Source organism: Natrix helvetica (genome assembly GCF_964273705.1).
Source record: "Natrix helvetica genome assembly, chromosome: 5".
In the NCBI taxonomy this organism is placed as follows: Eukaryota; Metazoa; Chordata; class Lepidosauria; order Squamata; family Natricidae; genus Natrix; species Natrix helvetica.
The window spans coordinates 10,560,122-10,577,664 of NC_138551.1; the positions used below are offsets into that span (position 1 = coordinate 10,560,122).

At 42.7% G+C, this 17,543-nt stretch overlaps 1 protein-coding gene across 6 annotated transcripts in view; it reads left to right on the plus strand.

The window, feature by feature from the left end:
• Positions 1-17,543, plus strand: part of MCF2L2 (MCF.2 cell line derived transforming sequence-like 2) — a 251,079-nt gene that overhangs the window by 18,156 nt on the left and 215,380 nt on the right. For 3 of the 6 annotated variants that reach the window (XM_081955548.1, XM_081955552.1, XM_081955549.1), the window contains exon 1: positions 1,872-2,037. The exons of 2 other annotated variants lie outside the window; for them this stretch is intronic. In XM_081955548.1, the coding sequence (XP_081811674.1) occupies positions 1,896-2,037 (142 nt within the window). In that variant the 5' untranslated portion in view covers positions 1,872-1,895. Of the gene's footprint in view, positions 1-1,871; positions 2,038-7,923; positions 8,006-17,543 lie in introns of those variants that run through there. One more of the 6 variants, XM_081955553.1, reaches the window with a different exon arrangement.

The following is a 17,543-nucleotide window of genomic DNA, read 5'->3' on the forward strand; positions in this document are numbered from 1 at the left end:
AGTTTAACTCCCTCTTCTTTGTGGCAACCCCTGAGATATTGGAAGACTGCTATCATGTCCCCCCTAGTCCTTCTTTTCATTAAACTAGTCATACCCAGTTCCTGCAAATGTTCTTCATATGTTTTAACTTCCAGTCCCCTACTCAGAAGTGGGAGTCAAGCTATTCTCCAAAGCATCTGAAGGCAGAACAAGAAGCAATGGATAGAAACTAATCAAGGAGAGAAGCAACCTTGAACTAAGAGGGAATTCAAACAATTAACCATTGGAACAACTTACCTCCAGAAGTTGTGAATGAATGCTCCAACACTGGAAGTTTTAAAGAAGAGATTGGAGAAACATTTGTCTGAAATGGTATAGGGCAGCGATGGCAAACCATTTTTGGCTCGCGTGCCCTAAGTGGGAGGAGCGCAGGGGGGTCGTGTGTGGGTGTGCCACACCCATAATGCAATGTGCGATCCCCCCAATGCACATGCACGCATGACAGGCGCTCTCCCCGATTTTTTGCATGTTTTTTTCACCCTCCCCAGGCTCCAGAGATTGTATAGGAGCCTGGGGAGGGCGAAAACACCCCCCCCCCGGAGGCTTCAAAAGCTTCCCTGAAGCCTCCGGAGTGCAAAAAATCGGCCCTATGGGCAAACCGGAAGTTCACAAACAGACTTCCGGTTTGCTCGGAGGGCCGTTTTTAGTCCTCCAGAGCCTTCAGGGACCTTCAGAAGGTTTCCCTTAAGCCTCCGGAGGGCAAAAAACGACCCTATGAGCAAACCAGAAGTGACTTCCAGAGGGCCTCTGTGGGGGGAGAGGCTCTTTTCACCCTCCCCAGACTCCTCTAAAGCCCCTGGAGCCTGGGGAGGGCAAAAAATGGCTTTAAAAAAAGGCTGGATTCAGCTGGCCAGCTGACAGGGCAATGCCTCGCGTGCCCTGACAAATGGCTCCGCATGCCACCTGTGGCACGCGTGCCATAGGTTCGCCATCCCGGGTATAGGGTTTCCTGCTTGAGCAGGGGTTGGACTAGAAGACCTCCTAGGTCCCTTCCAACTCTGTTATTCTCCTCCATTCCTTTTACTCTCCAGAAAACTAAAGTGAATTCCTTCTAAAACCCTTCCCACTCCTCCTCTCCTTCTGTGAGCTGAGTTTCTGGTTATTCAGCTTGCAGCCGTCCTCCAAGGTCATTCCCATAAACCATTACAGCTACACGTGAGGAGATCACCTCCTTTTTAGTGCTAATAACAACCCTTTATTTGCATTAAATGAAGGGTGGGGTGAGAGAGTTAAACTTGCTTCCTCCTCTAGTGACACCAACCAATCGAAGAACCTGCTTTGATTTGAATAACCCCGCCTCTTTATTTTGCATAATTCTACAAGGTAGCTTGGCCACAATGCAATATTCAAATCTGCGTGGAAAATGCGTCAGCTATTCTGGGTTATTTCAGAAAGCGGAAAGCTTTTAAACGCTCACAAGAAAATGAACAAATTTGTGAGCGTCCTTCCTTGGCCAAAGATAATCCCAGCCGGAATTGCATTACAGAAAGGCATGCTGTTTTGTGCAGGAAAAAGAAACATAATAATTTGTCGTCCCTTTGGTTGCGATTAGCATTTTTTAAAAAGTGCATTCTGTGCAGTACTGTACCGCAAACTCAGTGAAGTAAAGGGGAGAAGGGGGGGAGAAACACCCCATATTGGTATTAAAAGCAGATGGGAGGAAAGAAATGCAGTCAATAAACCTATAATGATCTGGACCAATAGCACTGGGAGATTTCTGCAAAGTAGAATGACCTTCAATGAACTTAAGCCAGATAAATCACCTGCAAGAACAGAGAGCTGACATGAGTAAAAGCCAGCGGTGGGAGAAGCAGCATAATAAGAGGTGTAGGATTTACACTTCCTTGGGACTTTCAATGGATTCCCGGTGCGAGCAATGCAGAAAATACGTTCGCCAGAGCCCTCCTTTTTCCCTCGTCCGAATAACGGAAGGAGAAATGAAGTCCTATTATACTTTCTTAAGAAAGTGTGCAGAACTGGAGGAGATGGCCCAGGCAGGTATGTTGAAATAAGAATGTCTCCTCTGAGATCAAAAAATCTCGGGGAGCAAAATTTTAAAGCAAGTTTATTTTTTTCTTTTAAGTGGAAAGAGAGAGAGAGAGAGGGAGGAGAATAAGTATTGTTAAATTGCAGAGAAAGGGATGTTGAATAATCCCATCAGGAGTGGTCCTATTTTGTGGGAACTGAATTATTCTATTAGTGGGTTTGGGGATTTTGCAGTCCCGTTGATCCCGAAAGCTTGGAGGGAACGAATTAGAAATCTCAAATCAAAAGGAAGGCTAGGGAGAACGAAGAACCGATTAAAGACTGCAAATGGTGTGATACTGAGAGAAATAAACTTTTATGTTTTCTTTTGGTACAACCCAGGTCTAATTGTTCTCTCCCGAATTCAATTCCTCTCTTACAAAATTGGTATCAGAATAATAGAGCTGGAAGGGACCTTGGAGGTCTTCTAGTCCAAACCCCTGCTTAGGGAGGAAAACCTATACCATTTCAGATACAGTAAATAATTGTCCAATCTCTTCTTAAAAACCTCCAGTGATGGATGGAGCACCCACAACTTCTGGAGGCAAGTTATTCCGTTCTCACTGTCAGGAATTTTCTCTTTAGTTCTAGGTTTGTTCTCTACTTTGATTGGTTTCCATTCATTGTTTCTTTTGCTGTTTTCAGTTACTTTGACTAATTGCTTGATCTCTCACCTCCAATCCCCCTGTTCTTAGATATTAAAACACTGCTGTCAGTGTTTTCACTAAACTACACCTATGCAACCGTTCTTCATAAGATTTAGCCTTCAGTCTCCTAATCAGAATTAAGAATTAGAGTTGGAAGGGACCTTGGAGTTTCTCTTCTCTTGACTCTTTCCAAAGCCTCAACATCTTTGCTTTATATTGTGGCAATTAAAATTGGATGCAATATTCCACGTGTTGTTACCAGAGGTGGGTTCCTACTGGTTTGGACCGGTTCAGCTGAGTAGGTAGTAACTCAGCCGGATGTGCGCCCGAACCGGTTCTATCGACGGTGCCGTAGACACCACCATCTCGTTTTTTGCTTCTGCGCATGCGCAAAGTAATTTTTATTACTTTAGCGCATCAAGCGCACGCCTGAAGTGCGCCCCTGAGCAAACCGGCAGTAAAAGAAACTGGAACCTACCCCTGGTTGTTACCAGGGCATTATAAAGTGATTCAAACACTTCATGTGATCTTGATTCTTTCCCTCTGCTAATTCAGCCTTGGACTTGCATTAGTTCTTTTGGTGACTGCAACACACCTCTGGCTCCTATTTAAGTCCCTTTAAAAAACTAGTTTTTACATTCTGTGTATGTATAAGAGTAGGGAAGAGTAGGCGGGAAGCTTCAGCCGGTTACCATCTGTGACTGCAGTTGGGATAGGAAGCTTGGCAATTCATGCCATTGATTGCTGCCATTTACAGGTAGTTATTGACTTACGACCACAGTTGAGCCCAACATTTCTGTCGCTAAGTGAGACATTTGTTAAGTGAATGCTGGACCCTTTTACGATCTTCCTTGCCACGGTTGTTAAGTGAATCATTGCAGTTGTTAAGTTAGTAACACGGGTTGTTAAGCTTCTTCATTGACTTTGCTTGCCAGGAGGTTACTAAAGGTAATCAGGTGACTCCGGGACACTGCAACCGTCATAAATCTGAACCAGTTGCTAAGCATCTGAATTTTGATCATGTGACCATGGGGATGCTGCTAAGGTTGAAAATGTGAAAAACCATCATAGGCCATTTTTTCCAGTGCTGCTGTAACTTCAAAAGGCCATTAAATGAACCGTTGTAAGTCGAGGACTGCCTGTGTTCTCTGTGGGCCTACTTTCGAAGTTCATTTGGAAGCTGTAATTGACACAGAATCCAGCAGTCAGATTGCTGCTGTACTAAGTAGAACCGTCCATTGTAGGATAAGTGGAATCTATCGCGGTAGGAATATAGTGGTGGGTGAATTGGCCACTATGGGCCCAGTGTAAAGATTTGGATATTATCTATAAGGTTGCAAAAGGGACGGCCTTACTCCAATTGATTCCATCCGGTCTGTAACGATCATATTTCTCAAGATCTTCCATGTACATATAATGGCCTGTGGGTATATCCTTGAGACAGGGGTGGGCTTCAAAAATTTCAGCAACGGGTTCTCTGCCCAGTTGCTAGGTGGGCGTAGCCATGGTGGGTGTGGCCTAGTCAGCCTCCTGCACCACAATCGGAGGCATTTTTCACTCTGTACAGGCTCCAGAGGCTTTCTTTCAGCCTCTGGAGGGTAAAAACCGCTTCCCTCCGGCTCCGGAGGCCCTCTGGAGACCAGAAACGAGTCTGTTTCTGGCCTTCTAGAACTTCTGGGAGGCCTGTTTTTCCCCCACCCCGAGCCTCCGCGCAGGCCCTGCACTTACCTCGCATCCAAAACGTACCGCGTGGAGACTAAGGGGAAGGGAGGGGTGGGCATGGCCAGCCAGGGGTGGGATTTGGAGATTCTCTGAACTGGCCATAACATTAGCTACAGGTTCTCCCGAACTCGGGCGAACCCGTAGCAGCCCACTCTGAGAGACAGGAGGACAAAGAGCTGTAGCTGAGTAGACAGATAAGAGATATCTTCTCAGCCCACAGAAGGAATAGGGATGTGGAAAGCATCTCAGAAGAGACTCTCCTTTAGTCTTCTGGAAAATAAAGGCAAGTGGAGATAGATACATTTTCAGGCTCTGCAAGGCTCTGGCTACTATAACCTTACAATAAAGGTAGGGCTAGCACTAAAGGTATGATTTCTTATCTGCCCTACCTTGAAGGGTTGATAGTATAAGAGGTGAAAGAGATAGAAGTAGTCCTGGATATAGGATCAGAATTTACTCCAACATTTCATTGCTAAGTGAAAGAGTTGTTTTGTCCCGTTTTACGACAGTTGTTAAATGAATTGCCGCAGTTGTTACGTTAGCAACATGGCTGTTAAGTGAATCTGACTTCCCCATTGGCTTTGCTTGTCAGAAAGTCACAAAAAGGGACCACATGACCCCAGGACACTGCAACCGTAGAAATGCATGCCTGTTGAGAAGGGTCTAAATTTTGATCACGTAACCATGATGGGGATATTGCAACGGTTGTAAGAATAGAATGGAATGGAATGGAATGACTATTTGTCAATTTGAACGTAATCAGCATACATTAAAATGAAATTTCATTACATACAGCTCTCAAAGGGTCACTACCTCCAATATAGACTACATAAATTTGACAAAATAAATAAATACAAAATTATGCATATACCCACATCTATTATATGACACAGTCTGGTTCGGATATATTCATGTACAAGACGAGAAAAAACAAATCTTGTGAGTTTACTAGATGGATTGTATAGGGAACAAAGCTGTTGCAGAATCTGATAGTCCTGCTAGAAATACTTTGAAATCTCCTCCCAGAAGGGAGGAACAGAAACAGACCATAAAGTGGGTGTGTGGGGTCTCTAACAATGCTTCAAGCTCTAAGCACATAGCCCTTATAAACAGCATCCTGAATGACAGAAAGCAAGCTTCCTATAATCTTCTCGGCTGTCCTCACCACTCTCTGTATGGACTTTCTATCTGAGGCACTGCTGCCACCAAACGAAACAGGGATGCAGTTTGTTAAAACGCTCTCAATCGTGCCTCTATAAAAAGTGGCCAGGACAGGAGAAAGATGCACCATAGTCATATTGCTATCCTAACTTTTTTGACCATACCTTGAAAACAGCCCAATATGTTTCCATCTATTAAGTTCATAAACACACAGGTATCTCATTTTAATATACAATCTCCGTCAATTTTTGGGCAGCTTATTTTTCATCCCTTTTTATTTCCAGACGCAGAATGCTTTGTTGGTTGAAATAATTTCTAAATCTGACTGCTTCCATTTTTATGTAATGTAGTGCTAGAAGACAATAAAAAAAGCCTGCATATCTCTACATATAAAAGCCAAATACCATTCACTCATCACGAAATCTCCAGAACTGAAAAGCCTACAAACTTGAAATTTGGCATGTATGTTCTTGGCTTTTAGGTGCTTGCTAAGAAAGGATTTTTTGAAATGATCATCAGATCATTAGTATTTCTTATACAGTAATTAACACACTGTGATGCTAAGGAGTTCTACTTCCCCTCCCCATCTGAAAAGAACTCTGTTCCAACTGCCAGTTGCCTCACATTCCGTTACCTCAGACGTTCCATTCCTTCACTCAGGGGCTCCTTACAGTACTAAATGTCGGTACCTCACCACAATGTCTCTGTTTTCCACCTATGGAACTGCTTCTGGACTCAAGGTGGCGGGAGCGATATTCCCTTATGTGTTTCAATTACCAACCACCACTGAGCCAACGGATTAAACCAGAGTGAATCGGATTTCTCCTGCATTGCCCGATCACATAGTTTCATTGCAAAGCAGGGGTATCCAACTAGTATATGAATATACTAATTACTTTTGAAATGACCTGTTTTTTGTTGCTTTTTTTTAGTGGGAATTTAACAGAAAAAAACTAATGAAAGTTCTTTATTCATTTTGTACCCTTGTAGACCTTGATTAATCTCCAAAAGGCTAAATAATAATGATTTGATTTGGTTAATAAATAAGACTGAGCAGAGTTGAACTGATTAATATCTGGGAGATGGTTAAGAAAACTCAGGACTATAAAGAAGAGTGCAAAGTTGAAAAAAAAATGTAATGGAAGAACTCCCAAAGTTGCTTTTTCAGGAGGCAACTGGACTTCCTTGTTTTTTCTTTGAAGACATTTTGCTTCTCATCCAAGAAGCTTCTTCAACTCTGATAGGATAGCAGAGAATGGAAGGAGCGGAAGAAGCTTCTTGGATGAGAAGAGAAACGTCTTCAAAGAAAAAAGAAGAAAGTCCAGTTGCCTCCTGAAAAAGCATTTTTGGGACAACCGTGACCTGGATGACTGAGAATCTTTATGGATTTGTAGTGGAAAAAAGCACATTCACTTTTATATTATTATTCTGCTTTTCATGAAAACGCCAGGATTTGCACCCATCTCAAAGGAGTGTATCTTTTTTTCTATCTTATAGTATCAGAATTTGAGACTGGAATAATTCAGTGTACGGGTAGTCCTCAATTTACAACAGTCCGTTTAGTGACCATTCAAAGTTACAACGGCACTGAATGACCTTATACATTTTCTCACACTTATGACCAGTGCAGCATCCCCATTGTCATGTGATTAAAATTCAGGAGCTTGGCAACTGACTCATATTTATGACGGTTGCAGTGTCCTGGGGTCATGTGGATCACCTTTTGCGACCTTCTGACATGTGAAGTCAATGGAGAAGCCAGACTCACTTAACAACCGGGTTACTAACTTAACAACTGCAATGATTCATTTAACAACTGTGGCAAGGAAGGTCATAACATGGGGCAAAATTCGCTTAGCTCTCTTGCTTAGCAGCAAATTTTGGCCTCAATTGTGGTTGTAAATCAAGGGCTACTTATACTTTTTAAATTAATAGTAATTTATCAATATCTTCCCAAATATCCATATCTTCCCAGCCTCCTAAACGGAAAATGATAACATGCAGTCTCCAGAATTTCTCAAACATGACAAGTTTAAGGCATGTAGACTTCCACTCCCCCAAATCCCCCAGCCAGCCCAAAAGAAAGAAAATTAAGGAAAATATCTGAGGATGTAATATTGGTCTCATATATAAACTTTGCAGATCCCTGTTTCGAGATCTGAATTGGAATTAAATGAAGTCAATGCAGGCCCATTAACTAAAAATATTGGCTCCTTTAATGTTCAGTAGTGCATTGTAAATACAATTTAAAATCCTTTTAGCTCCTTAGCAGCTGCTCATGTGAAAAACATTTGCATGTAAATAGGGGACAAGCTGAGAAGGATGAAGAGAAGTAGATGAGCTGCAAGTGGAACCTGGCTTGGGATTACTATCAATGAAAACAAAAAATTGGAACACTGGTCGATAGCAAGGTCTATGCGAGCTGGAAGGATATTGTGCTTCAAAAAGGGCAAATGTATTTTTGGCTGTATCAGCAGAAGCACCCTTTCTAAATAGTAACTCTGAGAGGGATCTTGGAGTCCTAGTGGACAACAATTTAAATATGAGCCAGCAGTGTGCAGCAGCTGCCAAAAAAGCCAACACAGTTCTAGGCTGCATCAACAGAGGGATAGAATCAAGATCATGTGAAGTGTTAATATCACTTTATAATGCCTTGGTAAGGCTACACTTGGAATACGGCATCCAGTTTTGGTTGCCATTATATAAAAAAGATGTGAAGACTCTAGAAAGAGTGCAGAGAAGAGCAACAAAGATGATTAGGGGACTGGAGACTAAAACATAGGAAGAACGGTTGCAGGAACTGGGTATATCTAGTTTAATAGAAAGAAGGACTAGGGGAGAATGATAGCAGTCTTCCAATCTCTCAGGGGTTGCCACAAAGAAGAGGGAGTCAAACTAATCTCCAAGGCACCTGAGGGTAGAACAAGAAGCAATGGATGGAAACTAATCAAGGAGAGAAGCAACTTTGAACTAAGGAGGAATTTCCTGACAGAGCAATTAATCAGTGGAACAACTTGCCTCCAGAAGTTGTGAATGCTCCAACACTGGAAGTTTTTAAGAAGATGTTGGATAACTATTTGTCTGAAGTGGTGTAGGGTTTCCTGCCTAGGCAGGGGGTTGTACTAGAAGACCTCCAAGGCCGTTCCCAACTCTGTTATTTTATTCTAAATTGCAAGATTTATTCTGTTTTGGTCAAGCCTTACCTCAAGTCCCACATCCAGTTCTGAGGATGATTTCTGAAGAGGATTCAGAAAAACATGAGATGTTCTGAGAAGGAAAATGAACGTCATTGGTGACTGGGAACTACAGTAAGCCCTATGAAGAGAGATGAAAAGAGTTGGGTAGGGTTAGCCTTGAGAAAAAAAACGACTGAAGGAGGAGAAGATGCCATAGCTGAAGAATGTGAAAAGGTCAGTGTTGAGCGATTTAGAACTGACCTTGAGGAAGACATGAAAGAACTGTTAATGAGAGATTTGGAGGAGGTATAACACAGGCCACAAATCAAAGGGAGCATAAGAAAGAAACTCAAAATAATACAGAATGGGACAAGATCATGTGAAGAGTTAATATCACTTTATAATGCCTTGGTAAGACCACACTTGGAAGACTGCACCCATCTCGGGTCACCAGGCTATAAAAAAGATGTTGAGATTCTAGAAAGAGTGCAGAGAAGAGCAACAAAGATAATTAGGGGACTGGAAACTAAAACATGAAGAACAGTTGAGTAATTGGGTATGTTTAGTTGAATGAAAAGAAGGACCAGGGCTGACGTGATAACAGTATTCCAATATTTGAGGGGTTGCCACAGAGAGGAGAAGGTCAATCTATTCTCCAAAGCACCTGAAGGCAAAATAAGAAGCAAGGGATGGAAGTTAACCAAGGAACGAAGCAACCTAGAACTAAGGAGAAATTTTCTGACAGGGAGAACAATCAACAAGTGGAACTAGGTAGTTGCCTTCAGAAATTGTGAAAGTTCCATCACTGGAGGCTTTTAAGAAGGATCTGGACAACCATGTCAGAAATGGTATAATGGGTCCTGTGTGTGAGCAGGAGGTTGGACTAGAAGACCTCCAAGGTCTCTTCCAATTCTATTACCCTGTCAGGCTTGAGAAAAAATGACTGGTGGAAGAGAAGATGAAAATTTGAAAAGATCAATATTGAGAGATTTAGAACTGGCCTTGAGGAAGATATGAAAGAACTGTTAAGGAGAGATTTGGAGAAAAGGTAACACAGTCCAGGGATCAAAGGGAGCAGAAGATAGAAACTCAAAATAACATAGGATGGGACAGAGAAGAACTTGAACAGGCTTTCAGAATTCTGTTCTTATAAACTATCACAAGTAGATTCCTGGATTCCCTGAATTGTCTCTTTTTTGATTTGGCCTACTGACGATCAAGATGTCTTCCCTCATTTTAGGCTGCAGGACCCAGAATGAGGGACTAAAGTTAACAGGAAGCAGGTTCCAATTGATTTAAAAAAAACCACACCTTTCTAAAAATAAGAATAATGTAACAGTGGAACAATTAACTCCAAACAGGAGCTGGGTATGTTGAGTGTGTTCTTATAGAAGCTGGGTTGTTTGATTTGAATTCCTACACTTCAGTAGGGCCTTAGATTAAATTATCTGAGATCTTTCATTCTTTTTAAGTGAGGAAGACTGTTCAGGAAGCAGCATCTCTGCATTCAAACAAAACTCTCCTGAAAAATAATTATTGTTACAATGCAATCTCATTCTACACAAGTTAGCACTTAAACCATTTTCCATTAATGCTAATCTACTGGGGAAAAGGAGAAACTGAAGGACAACAAACAGGATTATATCCGGGGGTGGGCTGCTGGGGGTACGCGGGGGTTTGGTAGAACCTCTAGCTGAGATTCTGTGCAGTTTGGAGAACCCCCAAATCCCACTCCTGGCTGGCCCCGCCCATCCCTCCCGTCCCCTCCCAGGAGTCCCCACGCAGCCCATTTTGGATGCAGGTAAGTGCAGGGCTCACACAGAGGCTCGGGACAGTGAAAAGCAGGCCTACCGGAAGTTTGGGGAGGCCGTTTTCGCCCTCCCGGTGACTCGAGGAAAGCCTCTGGAGCCCAGGGAGGGCAAAAATGCCCCCCCACCCCCGCTGTGGTGCAGGAGGCTGACTAGGCCACGCCCATCATTGCCACGCCCACCCAGCAACTGGGCAGAGAACCCCTTGCTAAAAATTTTGAAGCCCACCCCTGATTATATCAAATAGAACCCACTGATCATAGGTGATAGGAATTGAGTATGGGGCGGGGGGGATACACAGTGTGTACTCTACACAGTGTGGTCCAGTATTGTTTTGTTCGTAATTCCCCATGCTAATAGAGTGCCCGTAAGCCAAAAAGAAAGCGATTTTTCAATGGAAGTTATCCAACATAATTTAGCGAGTTACGTTTATTATTATAAACACCCATTCCAACAGAATGGGTGGCTTACAAAATCTCATACAAAGTTAAAGCGATTCAAAAACGGAGACAAAATAAAACAAGACCAGACTAAAAACAGTCACTAAAACACAACAGCACAGAGCCTCCCCAAATAAATAAAATTTGGGGCCTGAAGTTCACTACTGGTTTGACAGAACTGGGCCGAACGGAAAGCAACCTACCCAACACCAGCACTCCATGTTTGTTCCTGGGACTGACTGCAGCCGTACTTACAATACAATACAATACAATAGTAGAGTTGGAAGGGACCTTGGAGGTCTTCTAGTCCAACCCCCTGCCTAGGCAGGAAACCCTATACCGTTTCAGACAAATGGCTAGCCAACATCTTCTTAAAGACTTCCAGTGTTGGGGCATTCACAACTTCTGGAGGCAAGCTGTTCCACTGATTAATTGTTCTAACTGTCAGGAAAGATCCCTTTCACAGTTACTACTACTGAGCAAGGTGCCACCTATACAGTACCACCTATACAGTACTTACTTCTGAACTGTTGAAGTTTTCTGGGTGTGAGTTGCAGCTAAGCAAGAGCCAATTAAGGGAGAAGGAGTTTAAAAAATGATTAAATTTGCATAGGTAAACAGGGAGCATTGCCCAGAGCAAGTTTTAAGTGATGGCTAAACCTGTGGTCTAGCCATCTGTCAAAACCATCAACCAGTCTTTAGCAGCTGTTGGGTTAGGAAATGGCCTTCCATCTGCTAATAACTTCAGATCAAGTATGACTAGGTCTCGTATTCTTTGTAATCTGTAGAAGGATGTATGCCAGAGAACTTCAGGATTTCTATCCATTATTCCAAATGTCTAGACTTTCCAAATGGAAACTTTTTTTCCTAGGTAGAAGAGCAAAAACAAAGTTGACTAGCCAAGTGGTTTTATTTTATTTGGCGCATGGCATGCCAAGTGGTAATACTAATAAAAGTAAACCTAAGTTGAGAAAGTAGGATTAAAGTTATATACATATTATATATCCAAGAAAGAATATTGGTAGCTCAGGATTGAAGTGAGGGGTCCTTGGTGCTTTCTGAGCTTGGTTGTTTTCTTGCAGATATTTCATTACCCAACTAGGTAACATCATCAGTGCTAGTGGGGTTTGCTCTCAGTTTATAGTCTCCGTTTCATTGAGGGCCGCATCAGGGTGGTGTTTGACCTCAGGCGGGTGGGTGTGGTCAAGGTGGGCATGGCCAGCTTGATATCACTCATGTCGGGGCACGTGTGGTGGCCCAAGTGCTCTGCCAGCGAAAATGGGCTCCCAAGCTCCATTTTCGGCCGCAACGGCCTCCTGCAACCCTCTGCCAGTGAAAACGGAGCTCAGGGCGTCTGCGTGATCTCCATTTTTTCTGGCAGAGGCTCTGCGGGCCGGGCCTTTGCTGTTTCCAGGGCGGCCCGTGGGCCACATCCACCCCCCCTCCCCCCAGGCCTTGAATTTGACACCCATGCACTAGACCATAAACGGAGAGCAAACCCCACTAACGCTGATGGTTGTTACGGTAGTTTGGGTCAAGGAACATCTGGAAGAAAACAACGAAGCTCAGAGAGCACCAAGGACTCTTCAGTTATATATCCTTTAGTAACTGTTTATTTATTCCCACCCTATCTTGTGTCTGGTGAATTCATTCATTTTAATTGGGGAAATTGATTGTTTTAGATTTAGAAAGTTACAATATCACAAAAGGTGAGCATTCCGGAATAAGTTTCTGAGGATTCTGAGCTGTCCTTGGAGCTGCTTTCACTCAGCTTGAAATGTGATGTGGCTGATGTCACTCAACTTGCTTTAGCAAAAAGGGCCGTGTGTGTGTGTGTGATTGCTTTCCTACTGGATGTGTTTACAGCTTCCCAGCCTGGTCAACGGCCTTGCAATTTTCATGTGTTCCCCATCCAAGTATTAACCAAGGGTGACCCTACTTAGCTTTTGTAAATAGCAAAGATCCTAAAGGGAACATAACTACAGGTCGTTTGTTGTGAAAACTCAGCTTTAAGCTTTATAAGCCATAGTGGTTGATGAGGAGCACATGGGACAAACAAATGAGATTGCAGAATCATACTTTTGTAGGTGTTGTGAATTTAGCCAGTTACAGTATTGATCCCTTTGGTTTAAGAAAATTGTAGCATAGCATGAGTGTCAGAAGCATTGAGCAAGGCCTGGGGTAGGTCTTTTGGTTCACTTATTTGCCTTAACATTATACTTGGTAATACAAAAGCAATTAATCCAACGTATCTGTATTTCAAGTAGAAAAGGAATTGTTCTCCAGATTTGGTCTACAAAAGTGTTTTTCATGTGGGACACGTTGGCTCAGTAGGTCAGACGCTGAGCTTGCCTATCAGAAAGGTCGGCAATTTGGTGGTTTGAATCCCTAGTGCTGCGTAACGGAGTGAGCTCCCGTTACTTGTCCCAGCTTCTGCCAACCTCGCAGACTGAAAATACATAAAATGCAAGTAGAAAAATAAGAACCACCTTTCGTGGGAAGGCAACAGTGTTCTGTGCCCCTTCGGCGTTTAGTCATGCCAGCCACATGACCACGGGGACGTCTTCGGACAGCACTGGCTCTTCGGCTTTGAAAAGGAGATGAGTACCTCCCGCTAGAATCGGGAATGACTAGCGCATATGTGCGAGGGAAACCTTTACCTTAGTGTTTTTCCGCCTTGACAAATTTTAGATGTGCAAGACTTCAATTTCCAGAATTCCTACTAGCTAGCCAAGCTGGCTGAGAAATTCTGGGACTTGAATTCCACACATCTTTAATTTGACAAGTTTGAGGAAACACTGATATACAAAATTCTCTAGCTCCATCTAGCCCACCCGTGGGTAGGAATTGTGTTTAAGGGATTGTGAGAAAACAACTTTGTTAATCTGTGATTAACATAAAAAAATCAGGAGTCTCGTAGCACCTTTTTCAAGTAACCAATTTCATTAAAAGGCCTAAGATTTCATGAGCTACAGCTTACAGCCACCAGGTGCTTTAATTCATATAGGATTTAAATTTGTGGATGAGGTTGGGGGAAAGGGTAGACAGATACACTATGCACATCTTGCATATAGATGGGGTTTCAATTGTATGGTTTGACAACTTGACTTTTTTTGACCTGGTGCTGTAGAGCATCAGACCAAAGAGAATTGATTTAAACGGACACTGTGAAATGTGTATTTCTGCAAAGCTATTTCACGGCAAAATATATGCTTTCTTGTAGTCTTGTTTAGCTGCAGATCCGTCCGTGGAGATGAATAATTTAACCGAGTGTCTTAATGGGAGAGAAATATTGAAAATGAGTATTATGAGATTGAGCAAAAATAATGGTTAGAGATTGTTGTTAAAGACTTCAGACGAGCATTTCTTTTGTACTTAAGACAAATAAATATTGTAATGTAATCAGCGATGAAGGGAGCTTTTTTCGTGTCTTTTTATGCGAGACAAAAAAACAGGAAGAATTTTATGTTTGAAAAATCCAGTCTCCCTCCGGTCCTTTTCCTAAGGCTTGAATGCCTTTGTCTGAAACTTCCTCCCATTTTGCTTCACTCCCACGAAAGATGAAAAGGTTTAGAAGGCTAAATCCCACGCAAACAAAAATATCCATCATAATCACAGAATCTAAATTATAAATAAGTGTGGCATGTCACAGATCAGTCAGCATTTTAAAAAAAAGCAAAAAGCGCAGGCAAATTCAAAATGTTGCCTTTGCGGGCAGATATGTTGGGCATTGATGTGTAAATGTGTATTTTGTCATTAAAAACTTAAGTTTAAATGCTGTTGAAGGAGGTCAAGTTGTAATAAAACAAAGGGGGTCAAACTCAAGGCCCGCGGGCCGGATCTGGCCCACTGGGTGCTTAGATCTGGCCCACAGGGCCAGTCTGGAAATAGCAAAGGTCCGGCCCACGGTGCTAGCAAAAATGTGGCGTGGGTGGGGCGCCCCCTCCCCTGTCACAACCGCTTTTGGCCTCCGGAGTTGTCCAGGAGGTTTTGCAGGCTCAAAACGAGGCCTCCGGAGTGCTCCAGGAACCCGTCCTGGACTCAGAAGGTTATAAAAGGGAGGAAAAGTAAAATATTTTACCTTTCAGCCTTGCAGGATTTTGCTACTAGCCAATGTCAATAATTTATAATTCTAGTCTTCCTATGGAATCATATTACTTGATCTGGTGTCTCTCTCATAAGGTGATCAAGTAGATCAAGTAAGCATTTAAAAAAACAAAATCACAGAAATGTACACCTCCCTATTTTTATAAGTTTATAAAATCATGTCTGCGGAGCAGTGATGAAATTCATATTTTTTTACTACCGGTTCTGTGGCTTGGTGGGCATGGCAGGGGAAGGATACTGCAGAATCTAACCCTAACTACTCAAAAGCTTTGCTACCAGTTTTCCAAAACCTCTCAGAACCTGCTGAATTTCACTCCTGCTGCGGAAGTGCGGTCCTGTGTCATACAATAATACAATACAATACAATAGTAGAGTTGGAAGGGACCTTGGAGGTCTTCTAGTCCAACCCCCTGCCTAGGCAGGAAACCCTATACCGTTTCAGACAAATAGCTATCCAACATCTTCTTAAAGACTTCCAGTGTTGGGGCATTCACAACTTCTGGAGGCAAGCTGTTCCACTGATTAATTCTTCTAACTGTCAGGAAATTTCTCCTCAGTTCTAAGTTGCTTCTCTCCTTGATTAGTTTCCACCCATTGCTTCTTGTTCTACCCTCAGGTGCCTTGGAGAATAGTTTGACTCCCTCTTCTTTGTGGCAACCCCTGAGATATTGGAACAATGCTATCATGTCTCCCCTAGTCCTTCTTTCTCTTAAGCTAAACATACCCAGTTCCTGCAACCGTTCTTCATATGTTTTAGCCTCCAGTCCCCTAATCATCTTTGTTGCTCTTCTCTGCACTCTTTCTAGAGTCTCCACATCTTTTTTACATCATGCCCACACCCACCATGGCCACGCCCCACCCACCCACCCCCGGCTGTCCAAGGTCAAACCCAATCCTGATGTGGCCCTCAATGAAATTGAGTTTACACCCCTGCAATACAGCAAAAAGAGAAAAAAAATCCTTAAATAAGGTAAAAATCTAAAATTAGTAGATTATTAACAAAAGGAGAAATAATCTGACTCTTTTCCTTGGTACACTACATTTCCACATCTCCAATTGTATTTTGAACCTACACTCCTAAGAAAGGTGTTTATAATCTCTTTAGCAGACCCATTTAACTCTTTATTTGTCATTTAATACAGGTAGTCCTCAACTTAAGATCCCAATTATGCCCAAAATTTCTGTTGCTAAGCGAGACAGTTGTTAAGTGACTTGCTGTATTTTATGGCCTTTCTTGCCACAGTTGTTAAGTGAACTACTGCAGTTGTTAAGTTACAAACACCATTGTTAAGTAAATCTGGCTTTCCCCCATTGATTTTGCTTGTCAGAAGGTCACAGAAAGTGATCACATGACCCAGGGACAGTGCCACTGTCAGTTGCCCAACCTCTGAATTTTGACCATGTGACCATGGGCATGCTGTAAGGGTCATAAATCTGAAAAATGGTGATAAGTCACTTTTTTCAGTGCTGTTGTAACTTTGGACAATCGCTAAATGAACTGTTGTAATTCAAGAACTACCTGTATTGGGCTGGCTATCTTTAGAAGACTATCTGGGATCATTGGTATTTAGCCATCATAGAAAATTTGGGCTTGTCACTCTCTTGCTTACTCCCCCGCCCCTCTCAGACCTAAACATTAGCGGAACAGAGAAGTCTATCATGAGTTTTGAGGGGGCACCACAAAGCAACTCAAGAAACAATTGTTAGTGCAAACTTCCCATCTTGGTTGGTTTTTACAACTCCTTGAATACCAAGCCAACGGACCCGAGGGACAAGCTTTGAGGGCTCCATTTGTGATTGCTTGACTCTGAACAAAACTTCCAGGAAGCTTGGGAGAAGGATGGAAGGCAGAACTGGGAGAAAGAGGATGATTCATTTGGTAGCTTATCTCACAAATGGCAGCTTAGCCCAGTTGAGGGAAAACCTAGAAAATCTAGGTAAATAAATACCTTCAGAGTCTCTACCTCCATGAATTCATTCTAAAGGAGAGCATTCCCCTTCCAAATTCTGTATTTACTGCAGAGTAGCATTAAAGATGCATTATATTGAAAGTAGCGCATGTTCTTGCTTCTTTAATCATGCCCAGCTGAGTGAGATTTTACCTTGAGATCTCTCCAGAAGGATAACTGGATTCATCTTCTGGATCCACGCCCCTGAGCCAGTTCTCCGGGCAGCGCCATAGGGGGCGCCATCTTGGTTTTTTGCTTCTGCACATGCATGAAGTGCGCCCACCAGCGAACCAGCAGTAGTGACTGCTGGAGCCCACCCCCGAGGTAGATATACAAGTCCAGCCTGCATAGTCCTGTGATGTAGATAACAAACAGATCATGAACATATGGCCCCTGAGAAATTTATCATAATGCACTATAGGAAAACGTAGTTGTCCGAGGAAATCTTTATGCTGGGAAAGGTGGCAAG